General features: G+C 40.0%; 1 protein-coding gene across 1 annotated transcript in view; it reads right to left on the bottom strand.

The window, feature by feature from the left end:
* The window catches only part of LOC124789629 (methanethiol oxidase-like), a 130,641-nt gene that overhangs the window by 65,376 nt on the left and 40,414 nt on the right, over positions 1-24,851 (bottom strand). Inside the window, exons 8-10 of the mRNA XM_047257050.1 lie at positions 20,481-20,668; positions 1,826-1,971; positions 1,539-1,661 (exon numbers count right to left, since the gene is read on the bottom strand). Coding sequence (XP_047113006.1) covers positions 1,539-1,661; positions 1,826-1,971; positions 20,481-20,668 — 457 coding nt within the window. The remainder of the gene's footprint in view (positions 1-1,538; positions 1,662-1,825; positions 1,972-20,480; positions 20,669-24,851) is intronic.

Raw genomic sequence — 24,851 nt, 5'->3', positions numbered from 1 at the left:
TTATAGGAATGATTCTGGAAAGTATGAATCCCATGCACTGCAAGTATTATTACGTTTTATGTAAGTTTGTGAGTGCCAAAAGGAATACTTTCATGTTGCCCAGAGTTCCTGCAAACTACAACAGATAATGAATGAGTACATACTCTGTTGTAAATGTAACTTAATTGTTTCTAATGTAAGATGACACAGGTGACTTACAAGAAGTCAACTGTTTATGTGAGAAGTGTGAACTTTGTTCTTTGTGGAAGTTCAGATATATGATAATTGTTGAAAAGTATTCTTCGAGTACCTCATTATTTTGCAAAGAGAAAGAGAGTCTTAAAGGTTTCCATGACTAGCATCATTCTTCAGAAAAGAAGTTTGTAGAGATTCCAGAAGCCGGCTATCCAGAGAAGAAGATTGGCTGTATACATCGAGTAAGTCAACTCATATAAGAGAAGTGGAAGTTTGCACATACACTTCACATACTCTTAGTCGTCAAAAATGTTAGACTGCATTCTTGAACACTTTCTAGTTTTCCCAAACTCTTACTTCCAAGTTCTTTGCTGGTTTGCGATGTAGCTGATATGAGCAGAAACATTGGTGTAAGACATCTGGAACTTATCTGTACTGTTATGTTCTGTTAATGCTTTAAGCATCTCTTGAGCAAGGTTGAAGAGCTCTTCATCATATAAAGAAACTCCCACAGCAGCTACTCTGAAGTCCACAAATGTGATAGCAAATGTAAACAATAATTCAAACTTGAGCCATGCTCCCAATACTCTGGGTATCACAAGCAAATATTGACAGAAAGTGCCACAAATTAATTCATAAGGTAAGAAGGTTTAGTCTAATACCTTTTGCACATTTCATTAGTCTCAAATGAAAAGAAATTACTGTATAAACTTATATGGTGAAAAAAATATAGGACTGTGTTCTACATGTTTTTGCAACAGACATGAAAAAGTTTCTTCTTATATTAGTTTTCACCTCAAACATGTTTCATCAAACCTGTCTCATCTTCAGTGAGTTCTTAATTTAATTTTGCTGGTAAAACAGATTGAAAAAAGTTCCACAATTTATTACACAAATATATATGCTTTTTAGGGTATCAGAAATCAAAGAATAATTATTCAGTAGTGAAGTATGTAATTATGATGAGTGTAGATCACTAGTAAAAGAAGGAAGTATTTGGCAATGATCAGGCATATTTGATTCATAAAAAGTCACTTCTTCAGTTTCATAAATTTCATCACAGTTAGGAATGTGGAATAATACCTTGTTCACTTTTGTACATTCACAGATAACAATGTATACTAATTTCCACATTCTCATCTTTTGAAGAACAGTAACTCAAAAAATGAACAGCTGCTCATATTGTTAAAGTATGCCTAAGTCTCTTGCAACTACTTTGTATTAATTTGTGATCTAACTTTTTTCAAGTGTGTATGCTCATCACAAAGTTTTCAAATTCTTTATCAGCTGCAGCAGAATATTTCTAACAGTATTCACTATGTATAAACATCATTCCACAGAAATTTTGTGAGCACAGTACTCACCGAATCTCATGTGCACTAACAGGACCACCTGTCTCATCTCTGAACTCCACAAGAAAGTCTTCATCCAGAGTGAGTCCCCCTTTCTCTGTATTTACATTCAGCTTCAGCATGTATGAACCATGTCTACAAAAGAAATGGGAAATGTAAAAGAGGTTAATACTGTTCCTACTCCATCAGTAACACTATGTACATTTCTCTTCACAGTACATTCATGTAAACCATCTGAAATATAGTAATAAACATGTGAGATGATTTAGGAATAATAAAAAAGCTGAATTTATACATACTTGACCATCTCAGGGTAGAACTGTTGATCCCAAGCACTGTGCAGCGAGGAAGTAACGTACAAGCGTTTTCCATCCAGACTAAGTTGCAGCATTTGTGGTGAACCATACAGCCTTTTTCCTCTTACACACAGTGGATCAGGCTGTTCCTAATTTCAATAAAGTACATTTAAATAAATTTCTGTTTATGTATGTTGCATATACAACATGCATAGATTTACTGAATTGTTTTACAGTATATCAGTTGTGGGACAATAAAAGTTAACCAATATTCATTTATAAATAAGACACATTACTCAACAAAAGGCACTGCAATCATTTGCATATGTGGCTAAATGGTGTAAGGCGTATAAACTGTTACACACAGAACACCAGCTCGCTAAACGACTGAACTCAAAAAAATTAAAATAATGCTCCTTAATATTCAGTACTTTATTAATAAAATAGAACAAATCAATTAATTTCCAAGACAGAGTGCGCCTCACTTATGTATTATGAATGAAAAGATTCATATGCTTAAGATGTGTGTAGACTGTAGAATGGTCCACAAGGGTAGTGGTGTAGGTGTGGGAACAACAACACTGTCGATTTCAGAGACCAAAGAGCTGCAGCTGCGGTGTGGGATATCTATGGGGCTGGAGATCAAAGACAGTCCAGTTTTGACCTTCGTATTGTGTAGATGTCTTGTATGTGTTCTCTTATAATAAATGTTTATCCATTCTTAACCTTTTTGACTGAATTATTGGTACATCCTCCTGTACCCATAGTGGAGACCTGCCACACTGATGACCCACAACTAACATGACAACTGCACTGGTCAGCAATTCTCTCACTTTGTTTTACTACACACTAACAATGCAGCAATCTTCTGCGACATTGTACACATCAACTGCTCTGTGAGGACACTGTATGGATCCTGCCTCAATATGTATGCCGTCAGTGCAGTGATTGGTTTAATAGGCAAACAGTGATTAAACCAGAACCATGTTCATATGTGCAAATGATACAGCCTCAAGCTATTGCAACTGCCACTCCATAACAATGGTTGCCATAATCCAACATATTATTATTAGAATTTCCACAGAATCCAGCTTCAAACATGATACAGCCTGGACTTAGTGCTCAATCTTCAAACATTCTGACTGACTCCAACCTGAGCATGTAATCTGCATCAACCACACTGTGACTTTCAGCTGAAAACATAACAATGTATGGGATGATTCGCATCTACCCGACATCATTAAATATTCTACACCCATGCCACGAGTGCAATTGTTTTGCTTTATGTGTTTCACAGTCCTTCATTGCCAGATACTACGCCTACCCTTCAAAGACTTTCTCATCAACCTAAACTGGTTCCATTCTGCACCAAGCAACCAGCCCTGTGATTTGAGTTGGCGGAATGTGTGTTAGCATCAATGGGGGTACTGGACAATGTGCCTAAATTTGTCACATTCATCTGACATCCCGCTGCACATGCTCATCCTCATGCCATCTGTGGTACACCGCAGCAAATTGGCCTTACTAAAACGACTAGCATGTATCCCGAAACAGTAGTTATGACAGGTCATATATGATGAAAAGTGGCAAGACAAAACTCCATGACAGTTGTAGTGCTGACTGCAAACTATGCTAGACACAAACCTCATGCTGGACAATATGCTTTCGATTTTCTGGGCTGTAAAGTTTCCTCAGCAAATGCAATTCACCCTGATTCTGCAGGAAGCTGAGCTGATATAAAACTTCCCTAGTGGACAGATTACCTATGGTACTAAAATACGGGCACTGTGTTAACATTAGACATTAAGGCACAACAGCACATCAGAATGCTGCAACCCATGACACACTATGAGCCACCCCAAATGGGTGGAGCCGAGAACAGTTGACAATGATATCACCACCATGATCTTGGGAATCATGGCCGGCTGCACACAACATCACTGCTGCAGCTCACAACACTGTGACACCCAATCCTGTTGTCACTACTACACAGCTGTGCTGGTGCCACACACAGTTCAGCGACACTTCACTCAACTGTCAGCTCCCCTGCTCGCAGCCCAATGCCAAGCACAGACCAAAACAGGTACATTGGGTTGCACATGGACAATAAGCTCCCTTTGCGCACTTTGAGTTAGACATGACTCCTCAACGATGGATAAACTATCACATGGCTAACTGTATATACTACATCACAATTCAGGCATATAGTTCCTCATGGACAATGGTTCCAGCTGTAACACAGTTCCCATGACATGTTCACAAAGTCTATTGACTCATCAGTGCTTCTACTCTGAGCTATCACTGACTCCATGATCTCAGCACATGGATCAGTTGATCACAAGTTCCAGTACAGTGAAAATCTTCACTGCCCATAGACTTTCCTCGCTATTGACATAAAGGAACCAGCATTAGGCATGGAGTTTATTTGATATTTCCACCTCAAGTCTGACTGCGAACAAACAGCTCTCATACACCGAGTGACCCAACACCTCATCATCAGACATTTCTTCCCCAGTATCACATTTGCCAGTGCACTCTCTCTCAGAATCTACTGGTTCAGCTAACAATGCTAACAACGAATGCTCAGCTATCAGCCAAGAATGCGCAGCAGTCATTGACATGATTGCAGTGACACGGCAACAACAACTTGACAGTCACCAACAAGCAGAGATTCTCCTTCTCTTCTGTGCAAGATCTCTTGTGAGATCTTGCACATATTCTTGAGCAACATAAGGTGCTTGTGGCCGCCCACCCACATGACGGCCCCATCCCACTGGATCACCACCAAGCAGATGTGCCACTGATGCAACACAACTCATCACTACAAAAACAGGTAAGTCTGGCACTTTTGGCCTTGTCTCCCAGTTCTCTGATCCTGTATTTAACCCTCTCCATGACGTGCATGGACCATTCACAATGGCACAATGCATCACATCCTGACTACCTCCAGCCTGCCAGCACACCACAAGGCATGCCAATTACCTCCTGCTCTCCTGAAAGAAGCCAAGATGTTGAGTAATGATCTCCTTCAGTTAGGGATCATTCATCCCTCTGACAGCTCCTTGGGTGTCACCCATTAAACTCATCCTGAAAAAGAATGGTTTTCTCCACCTATGTGGTGATAATGGAGTGCTCAGATTTTGAAATACATATGATAGTTACCCCATCCCCAAAATGCAGAATTTCACACACTTGCTTGCAGGTGTGACAATTTTCAGTGTGATAGACTGGAAAAGGGCGTATCTGCAAATACAAATGCATCCAGAAGACATTGATAAAACAGTGACCATTGTCCCGTTTTGCCTGTTCGCTTCCCTGTTCATGCACTATGATCTAAAATATGCTCCCAAACTTGGCAGTGATTCACTGATGGTATCCTCTTTACATTAGACTGTTGTTACATATATCAAGGTGACATCTCAATTTTCTCCCACACCAGTGAAGACCATGAGCATAATTTTGAACTAGTTCTCACTGCCCTCCGGGAGGGTGAGGTCACCATAAATGAAGAAGAACCGCATTTGAAAACATCAGGTATACTATAAATGCCAATGGCATGAAACCCTCACTAGAGCAGACTGAATTCATCTGACAGCTACAGCCTCCACAAACATGGTCACAATTTACAGTGATTCCTTGGAATTCTCAACTTTTCCCATCACCGCCTGTCACGCACAGCCAAAATTCAAGCCTCACACATCAATGTTCTCATGAGACCAAACAAGCATGATAGAAGAAACTCTTACAGATACCAGAAAAATAAACCGCTTTCAAACAAGCAAATGTCAGCCTCACAAAACCAGTGACACTCACTCACCCCCTTTCAGATGCACACCTCATGGTCTTGACAGATGCAAGCAAGACAGCTGTTACCACAGTCCTTCAGCAAGAATAGACACCAAGGCACAACCCCTACATTTTTTTCTCAAAAAAAAAAAAAAAAAAAAAAAAAAAAAAAAAAAAAAAAAAAAAAAAAAAACTTAAAATTGCACAGTCCCCATTCAACCAGAAACTCTATGCTCCTCTGTACAAAGTCGTATGATACTTCTACAGAGAAGACATCAAAGGAAGACAAATAGTGACATACATGGACCATAAACCAGTAGCAGTTTCAATACACAACCCATCCAAGGACATCAACTACCAGTGCTTCCATCACTTGGACACGATCTCTTGCTGTATTACCAAACTTAGATATTTTTAACAATAATATGTCTAGCATACTATGCTAAGCACCAATGTTCACTTATTGTGTAACAACTTACAAAACAGATTGAGATTTCTCACAGCAGCCTCCATACACCATGCACTATTTGACCAAATTCACAACCTGGCTCACACGGGTGTCTGACCAATAATAAGGCTGATGACCAAACAATTCATGTGGCCTAATATCAAATGGGACTGCTGTACCTGGGCACAGGCCTATCTGCCTTGCTAACACAGCAAGATCAGGCAGCAACCACAATGGATAATCGGTTGCTATGGGATACTGTATGTTTGATTCAGCACATTTAGATCTGATCAATCCACTTCTCAAACCAGTTGGCATTAAATACATATTATCAGTCATCGTTCACATCTCTTCCTGGGTCAAGGCAGTACCCATCAAAGATAACACGGCTGAGTCCACTGCCCATGCATTCATGGATGTGTGAGTATCCCACTTCGGCTCTCCCAAGACAATCATTACTAACCAAGGACACCTATTTGAGTCAACTTTCTTTGAAGCCCTTTGTCACCTCTACACCACAAACGAAATCAAACAATGGTGTACCATCCTTAAAGTAACACTTAAGACCAATCTCATGTGCCACACAGCCAGGTGTCAGAGGCATTACCGTGTGCCTTCCTTGGCACCCATATAGTCTTTAAGGTAGATCTACAGGCATCTCTGGCACAATTACTGTATGAGGAAGCCCTCAGCCTTCCAGCAGGCTTTGTATTACCCGCAACTGCAGCTGTGCCAACCAAACTCCCAGCTCTGGTATAACACATGAAACAGCACATCCCTAAATGTCAAATTCCAGCTCTGATGGCACATACTATACCAAAAACATTTTTGTACAAAGCACTGTTGGAGTGTGAATTTGTGATGCTCCATGATGACATTATTCATCCATCATTGCAGTCTCCTTACAACACCAATGTGGAGAACACAAACACAACATCACTCAAAAATGTTGACACAACTTCACAACCACTCTCTGCACTGGTAGTCATCACCATCAATGTACACCAATCCCAGCCAAAGGGTGTCAGTGCAAAAACACTCAGTAATTATCTCATCATCACCAAACAGCAAGGCCTTCCAAGCACACTCCATCTATTTACTTACTCTCACATGCATATTTACTATCTTCCCACATCAACTGCAAGGCACTATCATCACACTTGTCTTAAAATGGTATCCTCATCATCACTGCACTTATCCACACCTCCTACCAGCCAGAAGCCCTCACAACACCGCCAACAATGTTCTGTTCCCCAGCAGCATCTCAAACGCCACAGTAGTAGCCACCTACATGACTTTCCCCACTACAGTCACAGTTCAGCCACACACTATAACCACTGGCACACTTGGCTCCATATCAAGTATACACTGTCCCATCTGTGGGAACAATAAACTATTGGTGTCTCATCAGAGACCAAAGAGCTGCAGCTCTGAAGTGGGATATTTGGGAGACTGGAGATCAAAGACATTCTTGTTTTGACCTTTGTATTGTGTAGATGTTTCTTGTATTGTAGTGTTCTCTCATAATAATGTTATCTATTCATACACTACTGGCCATTAAAATTGCAACACCAAGAAGAAATGCCGATGATAAATGGGTATTCATAGGACAAATATATTATACTAGAACTGACACGTGATTACATTTTCATGCAGTTTGGGTGCATAGATCCTGAGAAATCAGTACCCAGAACAACCACCTCTGGCCGTAATAACGGCCTTGATACGCCTGGGCATTGAGTCAAGCAGAGCTTCGATGGCGTGTACAGGTACAGCTGCCAATGCAGCTTCAACACGGTACCACAGTTCATCAAGAGTAGTGATTGGCGTATTGTTACGAGCCGGTTGCTCGGCCACCATTGACCAGACATTTTCAGTTGGTGAGATATCTAGAGAATGTGCTGACCAGGGCAGCAGTCAAACATTTTCTTTATCCAGAAAGGCCCCACAGGACCTGCAACATGCAGTCGTGCATTATCCTGCTGAAATGTAGGGTTTCGCAAGGATAGAATGAAGTGTAGAACCACGGTTCGTAACACATCTGAAATGTAACGTCCACTGTTCAAAGTGCCGTCAATGCGAACAAGAGGTGACAGAGACGTGTAACCAATGGCACCCCATACCACCACGCTGGGTGATACGCCAGTATGGCAATGACGAATACACGCTTCCAATGTGTGTTCACCATGATGTTGCCAAACATGGATGAGACCATCGTGATGCTGTAAACAGAATGTGAATTCATCCGAAAAAATTACGTTTTGCCATTCGTGCACCCAGGTTTGTCGTTGAGTACACCATCGCAGGCGCTTCTGCCTGTGATGCAGCATCAAGGGTAACCTCAGCCTTGGTCTCTGAGCTGATAGTCCATGCAGCTGCAAACATCATCGAACTGTTCGTGCAGATGGTTGTTGTCTTGCAAACGTCCCCATCTGTTGACTCAGGGATCGAGACGTGGCTGAAGGATCCGTTACAGCCATGCGGAAAAGATGCCTGTCATCTTGACTGTTAGTGATACGAGGCCGTTGGGATCCAGCACAGCGTTCCATATTACCCTCCTGAACCCACCGATTCCATATTCTGCTAGCAGTCATTGGATCTCGACCAACACGAGCAGCAATGTCGCGATATGATAAACCGCAATCGCAATAGGCTACAATCCGACCTTTATCAAAGTCGGAAACATGATGGTACGCATTTCTCCTCCTTACACAAGGCATCAGAACAACGTTTCAGCAGGCAACGCCGGTCAACTGCTGTTTGTGTATGAGGACTCGGTTGGAAACTTTCCTCATGTCAGCACGTTGTAGGTGTTGCCACCGGCGCGAACCTTGTGTTAATGCCCTGAAAAGCTAATCATTTGCATATCACAGCATCTTGTTCCTGTCGGTTAAATTTCGTGTTTGTAGCACGTCATCTTCGTGGTGTAGCAATTTTAATGGCCAGTAGTGTAGTAGTGTTGACCATCTTATTGGTACATCCTCCCATATCCACAGTGGAGATATTCTACATAGGCATTTATGTAAAAATAATGTTCACTCTCCCCCCCATGAACCATGGACCTTGCCGTTGGTGGGGAGGCTTGCGTGCCTCAGCGATACAGATAGCCGTACCGTAGGTGCAACCACAACGGAGGGGTATCTGTTGAGAGGCCAGACAAACGTGTGGTTCCTGAAGAGGGGCAGCAGCCTTTTCAGTAGTTGCAAGGGCAACAGTCTGGATGTTTGACTGATCTGACCTTGTAACAATAACCAAAACGGCCTTGCTGTGCTGGTACTGCGAACGGCTGAAAGCAAGGGGAAACTACAGCCGTAATGTTTCCCGAGGGCATGCAGCTTTACTGTATGATTACATGATGATGGCGTCCTCTTGGGTAAAATATTCCGGAGGTAAAATAGTCCCCCATTCGGATCTCCGGGCGGGGACTACTCAAGAGGATGTCGTTATCAGGAGAAAGAAAACTGGCGTTCTACGGATCGGAGCGTGGAATGTCAGATCCCTTAATCGGGCAGGTAGGTTAGAAAATTTAAAAAGGGAAATGGATAGGTTGAAGTTAGATATAGTGGGAATTAGTGAAGTTCGGTGGCAGGAGGAACAAGACTTCTGGTCAGGTGACTACAGGGTTATAAACACAAAATCAAATAGGGGTAATGCAGGAGTAGGTTTAATAATGAATAGGAAAATAGGAATGCGGGTAAGCTACTACAAACAGCATAGTGAACGCATTATTGTGGCCAAGATAGATATGAAGCCCACGCCTACTACAGTAGTACAAGTTTATATGCCAACTAGCTCTGCAGATGACGAAGAAATTGAAGAAATGTATGATGAAATAAAAGAAATTATTCAGATTGTGAAGGGAGACGAAAATTTAATAGTCATGGGTGACTGGAATTCGAGTGTAGGAAAAGGGAGAGAAGGAAACATAGTAGGTGAATATGGATTGGGGGACAGAAATGAAAGAGGAAGCCGCCTGGTCGAATTTTGCACAGAGCACAACGTAATCATAACTAACACTTGGTTTAAGAATCATGAAAGAAGGTTGTATACATGGAAGAACCCTGGAGATACTAAAAGGTATCAGATAGATTATATAATGGTAAGACAGAGATTTAGGAACCAGGTTTTAAATTGTAAGACATTTCCAGGGGCAGATGTGGACTCTGACCACAATCTATTGGTTATGACCTGTAGATTAAAACTGAAGAAACTGCAAAAAGGTGGGAATTTAAGGAGATGGGACCTGGATAAACTAAAAGAATCAGAGGTTGTACAGAGATTCAGGGAGAGCATAAAGGAGCAATTGACAGGAATGGCGGAAATAAATACAGTAGAAGAAGAATGGGTAGCTTTGAGGGATGAAGTAGTGAAGGTAGCAGAGGATCAAGTAGGTAAAAAGACGAGGGCTAGTAGAAATCCTTGGGTATCAGAAGAAATATTGAATTTAATTGATGAAAGGAGAAAATATAAAAATGCAGTAAGTGAAACAGGCAGAAAGGAATACAAACGTCTCAAAAATGAGATCGACAGGAAGTGCAAAATGGCTAAGCAGGGATGGCTAGAGGACAAATGTAAGGATGTAGAGGCCTATCTCACTAGAGGTAAGATAGATACCACCTACAGGAAAATTAAAGAGACCTTTGGAGATAAGAGAACGACTTGTACGAATATCAAGAGCTCAGATGGAAACCCAGTTCTAAGCAAAGAAGGGAAAGCAGAAAGGTGGAAGGAGTATATAGAGGGTCTATACAAGGGCGATGTAATTGAGAACAATATTATGGAAATAGAAGAGGATGTAGATGAAGATGAAATGGGAGATATGATACTGCGTGAAGAGTTTGACAGAGCACTGAAAGACCTGAGTCGAAACAAGGCCCCCGGAGTAGACAATATTCCATTGGAACTACTGACGGCCATGGGAGAGCCAGTCCTGACAAAACTCTACCATCTGGTCAGCAAGATGTATGAAACAGGCGAAATACCCTCAGACTTCAAGAAGAATATAATAATTCCAATCCCAAAGAAAGCAGGTGTTGACAGATGTGAAAATTACCGAACTATCAGCTTAATAAGTCACAGCTGCAAAATACTAACACGAATTCTTTACAGACAAATGGAAAAACTAGTAGAAGCCAACCTCGGGGAAGATCAGTTTGGATTCCGTAGAAACACTGGAACACGTGAGGCAATACTGACCTTACGACTTATCTTAGAAGAAAGATTAAGGAAAAGCAAACCTACGTTTCTAGCATTTGTAGACTTAGAGAAAGCTTTTGACAATGTTGACTGGAATACTCTCTTTCAAATTCTAAAGGTGGCAGGGGTAAAATACAGGGAGCAAAAGGCTATTTACAATTTGTACAGAAACCAGATGGCAGTTATAAGAGTCGAGGGGCATGAAAGGGAAGCAGTGGTTGGGAAGGGAGTAAGACAGGGTTGTAGCCTCTCCCCGATGTTGTTCAATATGTATATTGAGCAAGCAGTAAAGGAAACAAAAGAAAAATTCGGAGTAGGTATTAAAATTCATGGAGAAGAAATAAAAACTTGAGGTTCGCCGATGACATTGTAATTCTGTCAGAGACAGCAAAGGACTTGGAAGAGCAGTTGAATGGAATGGACAGTGTCTTGAAAGGAGGATATAAGATGAACATCAACAAAAGCAAAACAAGGATAATGGAATGTAGTCTAATTAACTCGGGTGATGCTCAGGGAATTAGATTAGGAAATGAGGCACTTAAAGTAGTAAAGGAGTTTTGCTATTTGGGGAGCAAAATAACTGATGATGGTCGAAGTAGAGAGGATATAAAATGCAGGCTGGCAATGGCAAGGAAAGCGTTTCTGAAGAAGAGAAATTTGTTAACATCCAGTATTGATTTAAGTGTCAGGAAGTCATTTCTGAAAGTATTCGTATGGAGTGTAGCCATGTATGGAAGTGAAACATGGACGATAAATAGTTTGGACAAGAAGAGAATAGAAGCTTTCGAAATGTGGTGCTACAGAAGAATGCTGAAGATTAGATGGGTAGATCACATAACTAATGAGGAAGTATTGAATAGGATTGGGGAGAAGAGAAGTTTGTGGCACAACTTGACCAGAAGCAGGGATCGGTTGGTAGGACATGTTCTGAGGCATCAAGGGATCACCAATTTAGTATTGGAGGGCAGCGTGGAGGGTAAAAATCGTAGAGGGAGACCAAGAGATGAATACACTAAGCAGATTCAGAAGGATGTAGGTTGCAGTAGGTACTGGGAGATGAAAAAGCTTGCACAGGATAGAGTAGCATGGAGAGCTGCATCAAACCAGTCTCAGGACTGAAGACCACAACAACAACAACAATGTTCACTCTAAAAAAATCGTAAAGAGATGATGGCTTTGAATCAGCAGCAAAATAGTTGGAATGTACAGATCAACAAACAGTGATGAATTTTTCTGTCATTATAAGACCCAGTGGATATAGTCTTGACAAACAAAAAACAATATCTCATATTACTGAGATGTGAACACAGACTGTTTAAGCTCTGGAGTGTCATACTGTTCATATACTGTGTCATTTCTTGGTTTACACAGGACAGATTATACAAAGATCAGATTTCGAATAACAGAACAGTAGTTTGAGTCACTTGACTCTGTCATTTCTTCAATTCCCAGCAGACTGTGGTCTTTTAGGCCTGCCAAATGGCACTGTGAAATCATTCAAAGATAACTTACTAATTTCTGATAGCTTTATTAGTTCCACAATTTCAGTAGGCTGTGAGAACTTTTCTTCATGGCTTATACAGAGGAGCAGGAGTAAATAACATGTCTTTATTAGTATGCTGTATTAAAGCATTATTGACTATGTTGTCCCTACTTATTTCACCACCTTTAATGGGACATTATGATTTAGTAGTATAATTACTGATATTACCCAGAAGTTCAAAGAAAATTAATGACTGATTTTATTTGAATTTATTTCTGGTGTACGGTCATCTGTTCAGTTCCTGCATGCCCCATGTAAGTTGTTTCTGTCTGTGGCTCAGTCACCAACATTCAGTTTTCTCTCAGTATTATATTTTTGGAGCCTGGATACTTAAAGTGAGTGGCCCCCAATTCACTGCATAAAATTTCCAGATAGTACTGCATTAATATCTGATGGTGAAAAACATATGCAGAATATAGTTTCTAGTTTTTTACTAATTATGAAATGTTTCAAATTAAAATTAACTGTCAAAAACCAAAATTATGATAGTATGCAAATAAAGAACGAGTGCACCTGACATCAGAATCAAAGGAAATTAAATAACATTTACAAAATTTTGTTATTTAAGTACCTGGTTACAGAAGACAACAGATGCAGCACAGAAATCAGAAAAAATATTACAACAATTAAATGTGTTTTCAAAGTATGGCAGCAGCTAATAGTCAACAAGCCATTTCACATAGCAAAAAAAGAATTTTTCAAAACATTCACCTGGAGTGTGATCCTATAAGACTGTGACAGTCGGACATTGATGAAGGCAGGTAGAAAGTGCTTAGAAGTGACGCAAATGTGGCTTTGGAGAACACTGACATGGACCAGCTGGATGGAAAGAAAATGATTGAAGAGGTTTTGAAAAATATCAAAAAGTGGAAAAATCTCACAGAAACTATTCAAAAAAGGAAAACAAAGTGTCTTGGAAATTTATTTATGCATAAGATTTTAGCAGACATATCAAAAGGCAAAATTTTGGGAAAGAAAACAAAGAGGAGTAATCAAGTAAGAGCCACCCGTGAAATGACATGTGTCATGTATCAGACATAAACACCATTTGGCCTTCTGCATTGGTATAACTACCACCAAGTTATCAATTAGGATGAAAGGGCATACGCAAAAAGTGCATCTTGGCGACACAGATGATCCTGCTGTAGAGCACACTCTACAATATGACATTCATTACGTTGGTGCCTGTTTCAGCACAAATGCCATCTGGAACCTCCCTCCTGACACCAACATTTCGGAACTCTACAAGTAAGAAATGGGTTTACAACATGTGCTTGGTTCTTGCCACCCACCTGGTCTTAATTTAGTTAATTTTTATGGTCTCAGTATTTCTTTTCAGTGACTATTATATTTCTTTGTTCCCTTTTATTTTCTACATTTTTTATTTTCCAAGCTGTCTATTTTTCTATGCCCCCTTACCTGCCTACCATGTATAATGGAATTAGCTTTCCACTCTTATTGACTCTTGCATGATGTTCCTCAGTAATATCTGTTTTCCACCTTTAAGTTCTTAAGTTTTTCAGTGCAATCTTTTTTCTCAGCCCTCCCAATAAGCTAAAAATGAGAGAAGTAATAAGATTGTGGGTGCATTGGTGGAGTAGAGGGCTTTTAGTGCTGGAATGAGGGGCTAGATGGTTGAGGCCAGAAGGATTACGGGAACATAGGATATACTGAAGGAAGAATTCCCACCTCTGAAGTTCAGAAAACCTGTTGCTGGTGAGCAGGATCCACTTGGCACAGGCTGTGAAACAGTCACTGAAATGAAGAACGTCACATTGGGTGGTGTGCTCAGCAACAGGGTGGTCCATCTGTTTCTTGGCCACAGTTTGTTGGAGTACATTCATGAGAAAAGACTGCTTGTTGGTTATCACGCCCATGTAGAATGCAGCATGGTGGTTGTAGCTTAGCTTGTAGATCACATGACTGGTTTCACAGGTAGCCCTGCCCATGGGGATAGATGATGCTTGTGACCAGCCTAGAGTAGATAGTGGTGGGAGGATGTGTGGGACAGGTATTGTATCTAGGTCCATTACAGGGGTATGAGCCATGAGGCAGGGGTTTTGGAGCAAGGGTTGTGGAGGGATGGACGAGGCAAAGGGTGGAGGTTAGGAAAGTCTGAAAAGCTAACAGGGAGTGATTCGGTGGCAGTGTGGATGGATCACAGTTGAATGGAGGCGTTGAACTGAGTCAGGTTGAGTCTGATTGGTAGGGTTGGAGGCAAAAAAGTGTTTCCACTGCAGGGACCAGGAGAAAGATAGAAGGGCTTCAACTCCTGCATGACTGAATTTGGGGGTGGGGCAAAAGGTGAGGTCTTTGGAAAGGAGTGATACTTATATAGAGCTACGGTTCTTGAAGGAAAAGCTCATGCCTGCCATCCCCCTTCTTCCCACTTATCTACCCACAGAACTGCAACCCACATTACAACTTTTTTATTTATTTTTTCTTTGATTTCATTGTGTCTTCACCCCAATTTCAGTAGTTTTTTTGCTTTTCAATATCAGCCAACTCCTTCATATTTCATCTTGCTTTCTCTGCGATTTTTCCCACATTTTTGTGCATATTTTTTCGAAATTTTCAGCCATATTTATATGTTACTTACATATTTTTACACGTTTTTATCCACCACCATGGGTCCTTGCTCCTCCCATCTGTGTCAATACAGAAAAGTTTCCTTATCCCTAGCCAGAACTCAGTCCCATATACTGTTCCTGGATTGTTTTCTGGCTCATGGAATCATCCACAAATGACATTACCATTAAATTACCCATCTCTGCCTGCCACCTTTCCTTCCTCAATGACCTCCTGCTGTTCAGATTCCACTAATCCTTAACCCTCACCAATACAATCCTGCAAAACCATATCAAACAGACCCAAACCTCTTTGCAATACCTCACCTCAATATGCAAAATTCTCCTGCTATGCAATACCAAATTCTTGGATCCCATGTCACAGACTGAAACTCTTGTCCTCTAGGACCTAGAGCAACATGCACAGTGCCACCTCAAAAAATTCTTCACTCTGTTCACTTCCTACTCCTGCCTTGGACTACCACTATCCACCACCTCTACAACAATCTCCAAACCTCCCCCACATCCCTTTATAGCTGACAAACCCTGTCCCACAGACCTATTACATTTATCCCCACCCTCAAGAACTCCCTCCAACCACCATACAGAATCCAGAACATAAACAGACGCAAAATACAGTCATGAACCTTTCCTCCAATAGCCTTAGCTCTGCAGAGGTATCAGTCCTTTCCAAAGGCCTCACTTTTTCCCCACTCCCAAATTCAATCATGCAGGACTTGTTAAAGACCTCCTCTCCTTCTCCCAGTCCATAAGTGGGAACAATTTTTTGTCACCAACACTACCAATCAGACTCAACCAAAGACCAATATTGAACACTGCCTGACTCAGTTCGCTCCTCCATCCAAATGTGATCCAGCAACACTATCCACAAATCACTCCCTGTTAACTTTTCTGAATTTCTTAACCTTGAACCTTGCCTCACAATCACTTCAAAAATCCCTCATCATGCAAACTAACCTTACACACATCGAAGTGCAGTCCACCACCTAACAACTGATCTCGACCTCATAATCCTACCTGCTGATGAAGGCTCCATCACTGCTGTTTTGAAACACAAGGATTACTTAGCAGAATGACTCCACCAGCTGGCAGATTCATCACCCTACAAACCGTTCCACAACAACCTCATTCCAGAAATCCATTCCCCAAATCCTTAGGCCCATCCCAGAATCTCTTCCCATCTCTCTCCTCAACCCCTGCCACTCCCCAAACCCCTACTATCTACATGCTTCCTGAAGTCCATAAACCCAATCATCCAAGTAGCCCCAGTGTGACCAGTTGCCATGCCTCCACAGAGGGAATCTCTGCTCTCAGTCTATTACCCGCAACCTACCCTCCTATATAACCATTTCCTCCACCGATTCTTCACAGTTCCTGTTCCTTCACCACATTGTGCCCTGCTTGTCTATATTGATGCCACCTCCCATTATACTAACATACCTAACACCCATGGCCTTACCACTATTGAACATTACCCTTCCCAACACCCAATGCATTCCAAACCTACAACCTCCTTCCTAGTCACCATGACCAACTATAGCCTGACTCATAATTACTTCTCTTTTATCTACAAACAAATCTAGGGTATGGCTATGGGTGCCCACGTGGCACCATCCTATGCCAACCCATTCATGAGTCATCTAGAGAAGTTCTTCCCAAACACCCAGAATTCCATACCCCTTACTTGGTTCAGATTCATTGATGACATCTTCGTGATCTGTACTGACGGTAAGGATACCCTATCAACATTCCTCCTGAATCTCAATATCTTCTCCCCCACTCACTTCACCTGGACCTACTCAGCTCAACAAGCCACTTCTTTGATGTTAACCTCCACCTCAAAGATGGCTACATCAATACCTCCATCCACATCAAACCAGCAATACCTTCACTTCAACTGCTGCCACCCATTCCACACCAAGAAGTCCCTTCCATACAGCCTAGCCACCTGTGACCATTGCATCTGCAGTGATGAGTGGCCCCCCTCAAAATATGCCAAGAATCTTGGCAGAATCCTTCCTTGGAGATGCCGAGTGCAGATAGGCACAACAAAAGGACTGTCACAAAATAAGCTTTCGGCCAATAAGGCCTTTGTTGAAAATTGATGATACACACACACACACACACACACACACACACACACACACACACACACACACACACACACACACATATGCAAACACAACTCACATACACATGACTGCAGCCTCTGGCAGCAGAAGCCCACTGCCAGCAACACCAGCAGTGCATGATGGAAGTGGCAACTGGGTGGTGGTAAGGAGGAGGCAGGGAGGAGGAGGGATAGCAGGGTAGAGGTGAGAGATAGTGAAGTGCTGTTGGGGAGCACACAAAGATGAGGTGGAGAGAGGGTAGGGCAGCTAGGTGCAGTCGGGAGGTTAGACGGAGGGCAGGGTGGAGAGGGAGGAAGTATCAAAAAAGGAGAAAAGTAGAAAGACAGTGCGTGTTGGTGGAATTAGGGCTGTGTAATGCTGGAAGGGGAACAGGGAAGGGGCTGGATGAGTGAGAAAAATTACTAACAAAGGTTGAGGCCAGAATGGTTATGGGAATGTAGAATATACTGCATGGAGAGTTCCCACCTGTGCAATTCAGAAAGCTGGCTTTTTCCATATATTTCAGAATGGCACTGAGAGAAATGTGAGTTAGTTTTCACATGATCAATATTTTCTGAACAGATGCTGGTTGGTATGGACGAGCTCATTCTTTTTGAGATATCTAAAATGGCATGTGAGAGAAGTGTGTGTTGGTTTTCAAATGATATTTTTGGAATCCATTCTGGTTGGCCTGGAGGAAGTATTTCTGTTGGAAATATTTGAGAATTACATCGGAATTCACAGCATGTTCTAAGAGTCTACAATAAATGGACATCAAGGATACTGGATGGTAATTTTTGAGGATCACGTCTGCTGCCCTTCTTATAGATGGTGTGACTTGTGCCTTCTTCCAACCACTGAGCACACGTTTTTGTTAGGGATCTTCAGTATATTATGATTAAAAGAGGTATTAACTCAGCTGCAAATCTGGTATAGAATCTGATAGATATTCCATTGGACTCTAGAACTTCATTCAGTTTTAATGATTCCCACTATTTCTATTATTATTTCTAATATCTAATTCATTCATCTTAGCAATGGTACAAGAATCAAACTGGGTTATTACCCCTGAGTTTTCTTTTGTAAATGAGCATTTGAAAATAGACTTCAGCATTTGCTTGTGATTTGTTACTGTCAATTTCAGTTTGTGTTTCACCAACATGTGCCTCGACACTAACCTTGATGCCACTAACAGCCTTTACACATGGCCAGAATTTCTTTGACTATTGCGAAAGATCTTTCAATAATACTCTACTATTGTAGTCATTGAGGGCTTCATGCATTGCCCTCTTGACACCCAAATGTATTTCATTCAGCATCCCTCTATCTACAGCCCTATACTTTGTTTTCCACACATTATGAAGTATTCTCTGTGCCTTTAGAAGTTTATTTACTGTAACTACATATAAAAAAAGGACCCCTCCCATCATGAATTGTTCTACATGGTACATATATCCAGTACGTGGTCAACTATGCATTTAAACTTGAGCTAGTGTTTCTTTACATGCTCCTGCCCTGAGCCAAAATTTTTAAGTTCATCATTCAACTAGACAATACTACTTTTTTATCTAGTGTACTGAACATATCAATCTTTATACTTATTTTAGTTGCCCTCTGTATTTTGGTAATCATTGTTGCTACAGCTGCCTCATAGTCAATGAGACCAGCTTCAATGTGAAGATCCTCAAAGAGCTCAGGTCTATTTGTTGCCATTATATCTAATATATTTTCACCATGAGTGGGATTCCAAATCATCTGTTGCAAGTAATTTTGAGAGAAAGCACTTAGTAATGTTCTGTGGGACATCTTGTCACGTTCACAACCAATAGAATCATAAATATCCCATTTAATTGTTGGTCATACAATTCTCCTGCACTGATCACAGTATAATTGGTGAACATATGTGCTAGCGATTTGAGGATTTTTTTTACATCAGGAGGTGAGTCTGGTGACTGATGGAAGGATCCAATTATAATTCTACACCATCTCCTTTGAACCTTGTCCAAACAATCTCACATGTAGCTTGAATTTCTGTCTTAGTAGATCTGAGTTTCATGTTTACTTTGAGATATACACCACTGTAATTCCACATTAGTCCATCCCTGCAATACATATGCTTAAATTTTCCCCAAAAATCTTACTGCTGTCAGCTTCAAGTTTTAATCATCTTCTGTACCTAGTATTATGTGAGCTTCATTGCAGCTCAGGAACACTTCAAGCCCTGGCACTTTGTTGAAAATGCTTCAGATTTATTTGGTGTAGTTCTGACAACTTTGATCATTATTCAGTTTCAAACAGAAGTTGATTGCAACAACACATCTGTTTCAGACCAGTATATTTTCCCTTGCCATGGAGACTATAATCTGCAAAAAGTTTAGCAGTTGAGAGAAGACAATGGAGTGTGGTTTAATGAACCAGTCTAAATAATAATGTTAATGGTAAGTAATTATATTGTGTTTAAGGTGACAGGGTGTTTGGCCATGGCCCAAGGCACATATCTTTGCATAATGCTTCCTCTCCTAATGTTGGAAACCTTCTCAGAGGAGATGAAACATTAGAAAGAAACATGCTTTAATAACATTTTGGAACTGGTATACTACTAACAATGCATGGCTGTGTATACAGCTCTAATCTGCAAAGAGTCACTTAGTCATAGGGATTATATGAAATTTATTGCTGTCATGTATCACTTTTAATCTTGAAATTCCGTTCTTTTATTGCACACACACACACACACACACACACACACACACACACACACACACACAAAAATCAATAAGAAATACGAGCAATGTGAAAATATAACCTATAAAAAGCATATATGTTCCCTGCTAATTTCAAATTTACAATAAAATATTCCTGAAATCAATAAAATAATAATAATAATAATGATGATGATAATAATAATAAAAGTAATAATAATAAAAGCAATGACTTGCAGACAAACAGAATCATGAAAGCAGTTGGGGAGTAATGTGCAACTAACCGTTAATTCAGAATCTTCGGTTACTTTAACAGGTCCACCTTTCACAATACTGCCTCCCAGGAAAATTTGTCCAACAAGCTTTGGATGAGCTGCATTTGTAATGTCAAACTGACGTATATCTCCATGAAGCCAGTTACAGAAGTACAAGTAATGGTCATCTAATGATATAATGATGTCAGTCACCAGACCTAAAATTTTTAAAGTGACATTTAAGAATTTATAAGTTGCCTTAAATCTGTTGGAAGTGATTCAAAAAGTGTTATTCTCAACACAAAAATTCAAAATGAATGCTTACATTAATGAGCACCTTCAAAACTTCTGAAACAATAGCAAAAGTTAGGCTAGGACAGTGACAAAAATGCTGAGACCAACAGAGCATTTAGATCTCCGTGGGTAGTCATTTTTATCAGAAGAAAGTAAACATTATTAACAACTATTTTTGTGCATTTAATCATTAACCTGACTCTAGTTTTGAAGTCCCAGGATCACTGTTGTAAAATGCTTTATTCTTTCACCCTGAGGGAAATTACATACTGCTGCAGATTTTTCCAAATATTTACTTTTGTTACATCTACAGCTACATCTACATGGTTACTCTGCAATTCACACGTAAGTGCCTAGCAGGGGGCTCATCAAACCATTTTCATACTACTTCTCAACCATTCCACTCTCAAATGGTGTGTGGAAAAAAGGAACACCTAAATCTTGAATAACGACCATCTATTTTATATGGCCTGTATTTCCAGATGTTACAGATTAGATATAGACTTGTTCATAAGTTCAATCACGACCATTTATGTGTTAAGTCGATAGGATGTTAATTCATTGCAACCATAGCTAAGTAAGTGCTTAACATATACGTCTCAAAATTTGTAGACCTAGTCATAATAATGACGATGTTGGCTTTATATTATTTTTCCCACTCCTAAGATCATTTTAGGTGATTAAACTTCATGCTTAAGCAGAAAATTTTCCTAGACAGGCTGTACCTTGTAAGCACATGATGTCTTCCTCATATCATGACCAATGAATACTTCATAAATGTTACGGACGTCGATCTAAGTACATTCTGCACAGGATAACATATATGCCCTTTTCCTCAGCTATACCTTTCATTTCACTTTACTAGTAGAGTCAGGGTCAGGAGTTAGGTTCGCATCTTGTCCCAACAAGTAACTATCACACAGTTTATGCACAGGTGCAAGGTATTGTGTCCACCTAGGTGGGCCTCATGATGCTACGGTCAGTTCCAGTACAGAATTCGAGGCTCCCCCACATCACACTCACAAAATGGGGCCAAGGTAGTTTCAGACAAGTTTTTACAGTCTGGCGATAATTTATGGATTTATAGTTTTAGCCTTACGATGTTCACTATGGACAAATGGCAGTTACTTTTATTCTGAAGAAGGTTGTGTTATCCCTACTGAAACCTAGGTAAATTCTAGGTAAATGTTGCAACTGAGGCTGTTGGTTATTGAAATTAACATTAATATTTATACAGTTGCTGTCAGGGCTGTGAAATGTTGAAAATATTTAAACTCATTAATTACTTAAGTTTCTGACTTAATTTTTAGCCTCAAGTTTCTGTTAACTGAAGTAATTAGAAACTTTTATTGCTATCCCTTGATGGTGTGGTATCTTATGAAGTCCAGTGGCAATACTAGTGAATTTAGAGTTCAGTTCTCATTTTGGCCATGCTATAACATAGTTACGTGGTTGAAAGCAAGTCTACTATTTGCAAAGTTGTAATACATTGAAATTTCTGTATAAAGAAACCAAAGAGGTTGAATATGTAGACGGTGACTCTTTTTAAGTTTAATAAAGTAGTTTTAAAACAGTGATTTTGCTATTTAATAGGGTCAAAAAATATTCATCTCCAGTTTAGAGTAAGAAACATTGTGAAAGTTAATTGATGTGCAACTGCCAACCTCCAAATAGGACAATTGTACAGTCTTATGGTTCAAATGTCAGTTTAAAAAATGTAACTAGAGAAAACTTAACAACCTAAATCTCCAAGCAATGCTGAAATGCATATAAGGAATGGTAATTATTGCAAATAAAATTCCAAAGTGCTCACAGAAGCAGCAGGGAAGGACCAACACCCACATAAAAAAATCAATCACTTTCTCATTTCACAATTTAGAGCATATAGATACAGCAAATTTGTACTTTGAAAACATGCTGCTATTCACAGTCTTTTAAGGAGAAATGAAAAATGTGATAATATTTCACTCTGCAAAATAGAGGAACATATTTTTGCATGTTTGCTGTTTATCACATTAAACTTGCTGACTCCTGTGATATAAGTTCAGTTCTCTACAAAAACACACTATTATATTATTAATGTTTTCTAAAAGAATGCCAGTAGTCAAAGTCTATATCTTTCTCTAAAGAAATGTACTGTATTTCAATCTTCTTTGAGTGGAAACAACTGAAGGTGCGATGAACTTGCTTCTACGCAGAATTATGCATTGATGACAGCTCCCATGGATGATCACTGGAGGTGAGTCATACTACACTGACATGTAACTGTTAGAGACATAAAATTTCTTAATGCAGACAACTTATCTATTATTACTTCAAAGAAAAATTCAGTTGAAAACTAATAAATTCTAAGACAGAGTTTCTGCCCACATCTTACCTTCAGGAAGCTAACAGAAACATTCCTCTCTCCTCAGAGAGGGAGAGGAGCTATTAGATCTAAAAGCCAGATAGGTATAGTGTCACTTTTACTTTAGTGCCTGTCAGCAGTACTAAGCACTTTGCCTCTCGAATTTATGTGCTGCTCAGCAAGTCAGTTTCATAATTTATTAAAACTTATCTATACTCATTTCTGCACCTGAGGTATGAACAGCAAAAGCAACTATTTCCCTGATTTCACACTTTCTGTCATACAGTGTCAAAAAATTGGTGCATGTCTTCTTTTTCTTCATCTTCTTCTTCACTTGAAGTACTGAGCATGTGTGATAACCATATTTACTTTTTCTTGACCTCCTTTCTTCAGGTTCATACATCAATATTTTGAAATATGATCTTTTACATATCAGGCTGAAATGAAGCTCCTTACAGTACTTATCTACCAATGTGATACAGTTCAGTACCATGCAAGAAGTAAAAATGCCCAGAAGACATGAACTTGTGAGAATTTTGTTTCTAGAGGTTAGTGTGAGTTCTCACATAAATGCCATCAGTCCATTTGATGATTATGCACAGTCTATAGGTTTGTAGTTCTGAGTTGTTATAGGCTGGCAGAGCTACCAAATAATGTAGGCAAACATAAAAATCACAAATTAAAACAACAGTTTGTTTAGTACCACAGAGCAGTTCCCAACTATTGGCAACTGGAACATAGGAATAGCTGCTCCAAGCTAGTGCAACTGTTGTACAATAGTAAGCATTTAAGTCCATGTATAGCAGTTCAATTAACACCTTTCTCTGAAGCAAGTTAAAAGTTTCTCAAAGATAAATGGCAATTTGCCAATGCTCCAGCAAGTGCCCCTCTGTCACCTACTCCCAGATACACTGTGCCACGCATTCTACGCACAGATACCTGAGTACCCTGCTTCTCTCCCTCTCCAGAGGTACTGTCCATTCCAACTGCAAACCACATTCCAAGCATTCACCTAAGGTAAAGCTTAGAGTCTATAATGTCACCAGCTACCCATAAATCCTTGTGATGGGTATTGTGCCTTTGAAATATGATCCTGACAGTTTCTTTTATACTCACTCATGACGAATTCAACCATACAGTTTATGTGTAGCCATAAGCTCAGTTTTTGAGAATTTTCTTATTCTACAAAATCCTCAGCACCTCTCTATGCACATCCTGTACTTCATTACCACAACTATAAAGTACTTTCTCTCACTTTTCCATGGCACTAACTATCCCTAAAACAAGCTATGTAAGAAGTCCCTGCAAAGCATTAAACTTAAACAAACAAATAAGTTAATAAAAGAAGGGAAAAAAATCAGGCTTTAATATCCTGAGATAGAGCATAGGATGCAAGTTTGATTAGATAACTGTGAAGAAGGAAACTGACAATGTCCTTTCCAAAGAAGACATCCTGGTATTCACCTTCAGTTGTTGAGTGAAAATATACTCCCGCTTGACTGTATGGGAATTGAAACATTGCTCCCCCCAAAAGCTTGCTCAGTGCCTTACCCAATAGTGCAGCACTTTATATGGTCAAAATATACAGCCTATTCAGAATTACTGAAGCATTTTCTGCCACTAATTGCACAGAATCTCTGTTCAAACCACTTCTCTTTTTTCCCCTAAAGGGCAGTGAAAAGGAAAGAATCATTCTTGCCTGTTCTCCTCTTATTTCCTTCAATATTTTTGTTATTGAAACTCTTCCCTTCCATCTAAAT

The sequence above is a fragment of the Schistocerca piceifrons genome, chromosome 3, assembly GCF_021461385.2.
Source record: "Schistocerca piceifrons isolate TAMUIC-IGC-003096 chromosome 3, iqSchPice1.1, whole genome shotgun sequence".
NCBI classification, from domain to species: domain Eukaryota; kingdom Metazoa; phylum Arthropoda; class Insecta; order Orthoptera; family Acrididae; genus Schistocerca; species Schistocerca piceifrons.
The sequence above is the reverse complement of the archived record's forward strand: the minus strand, read 5'-3'. Positions and strand labels throughout refer to the sequence as shown.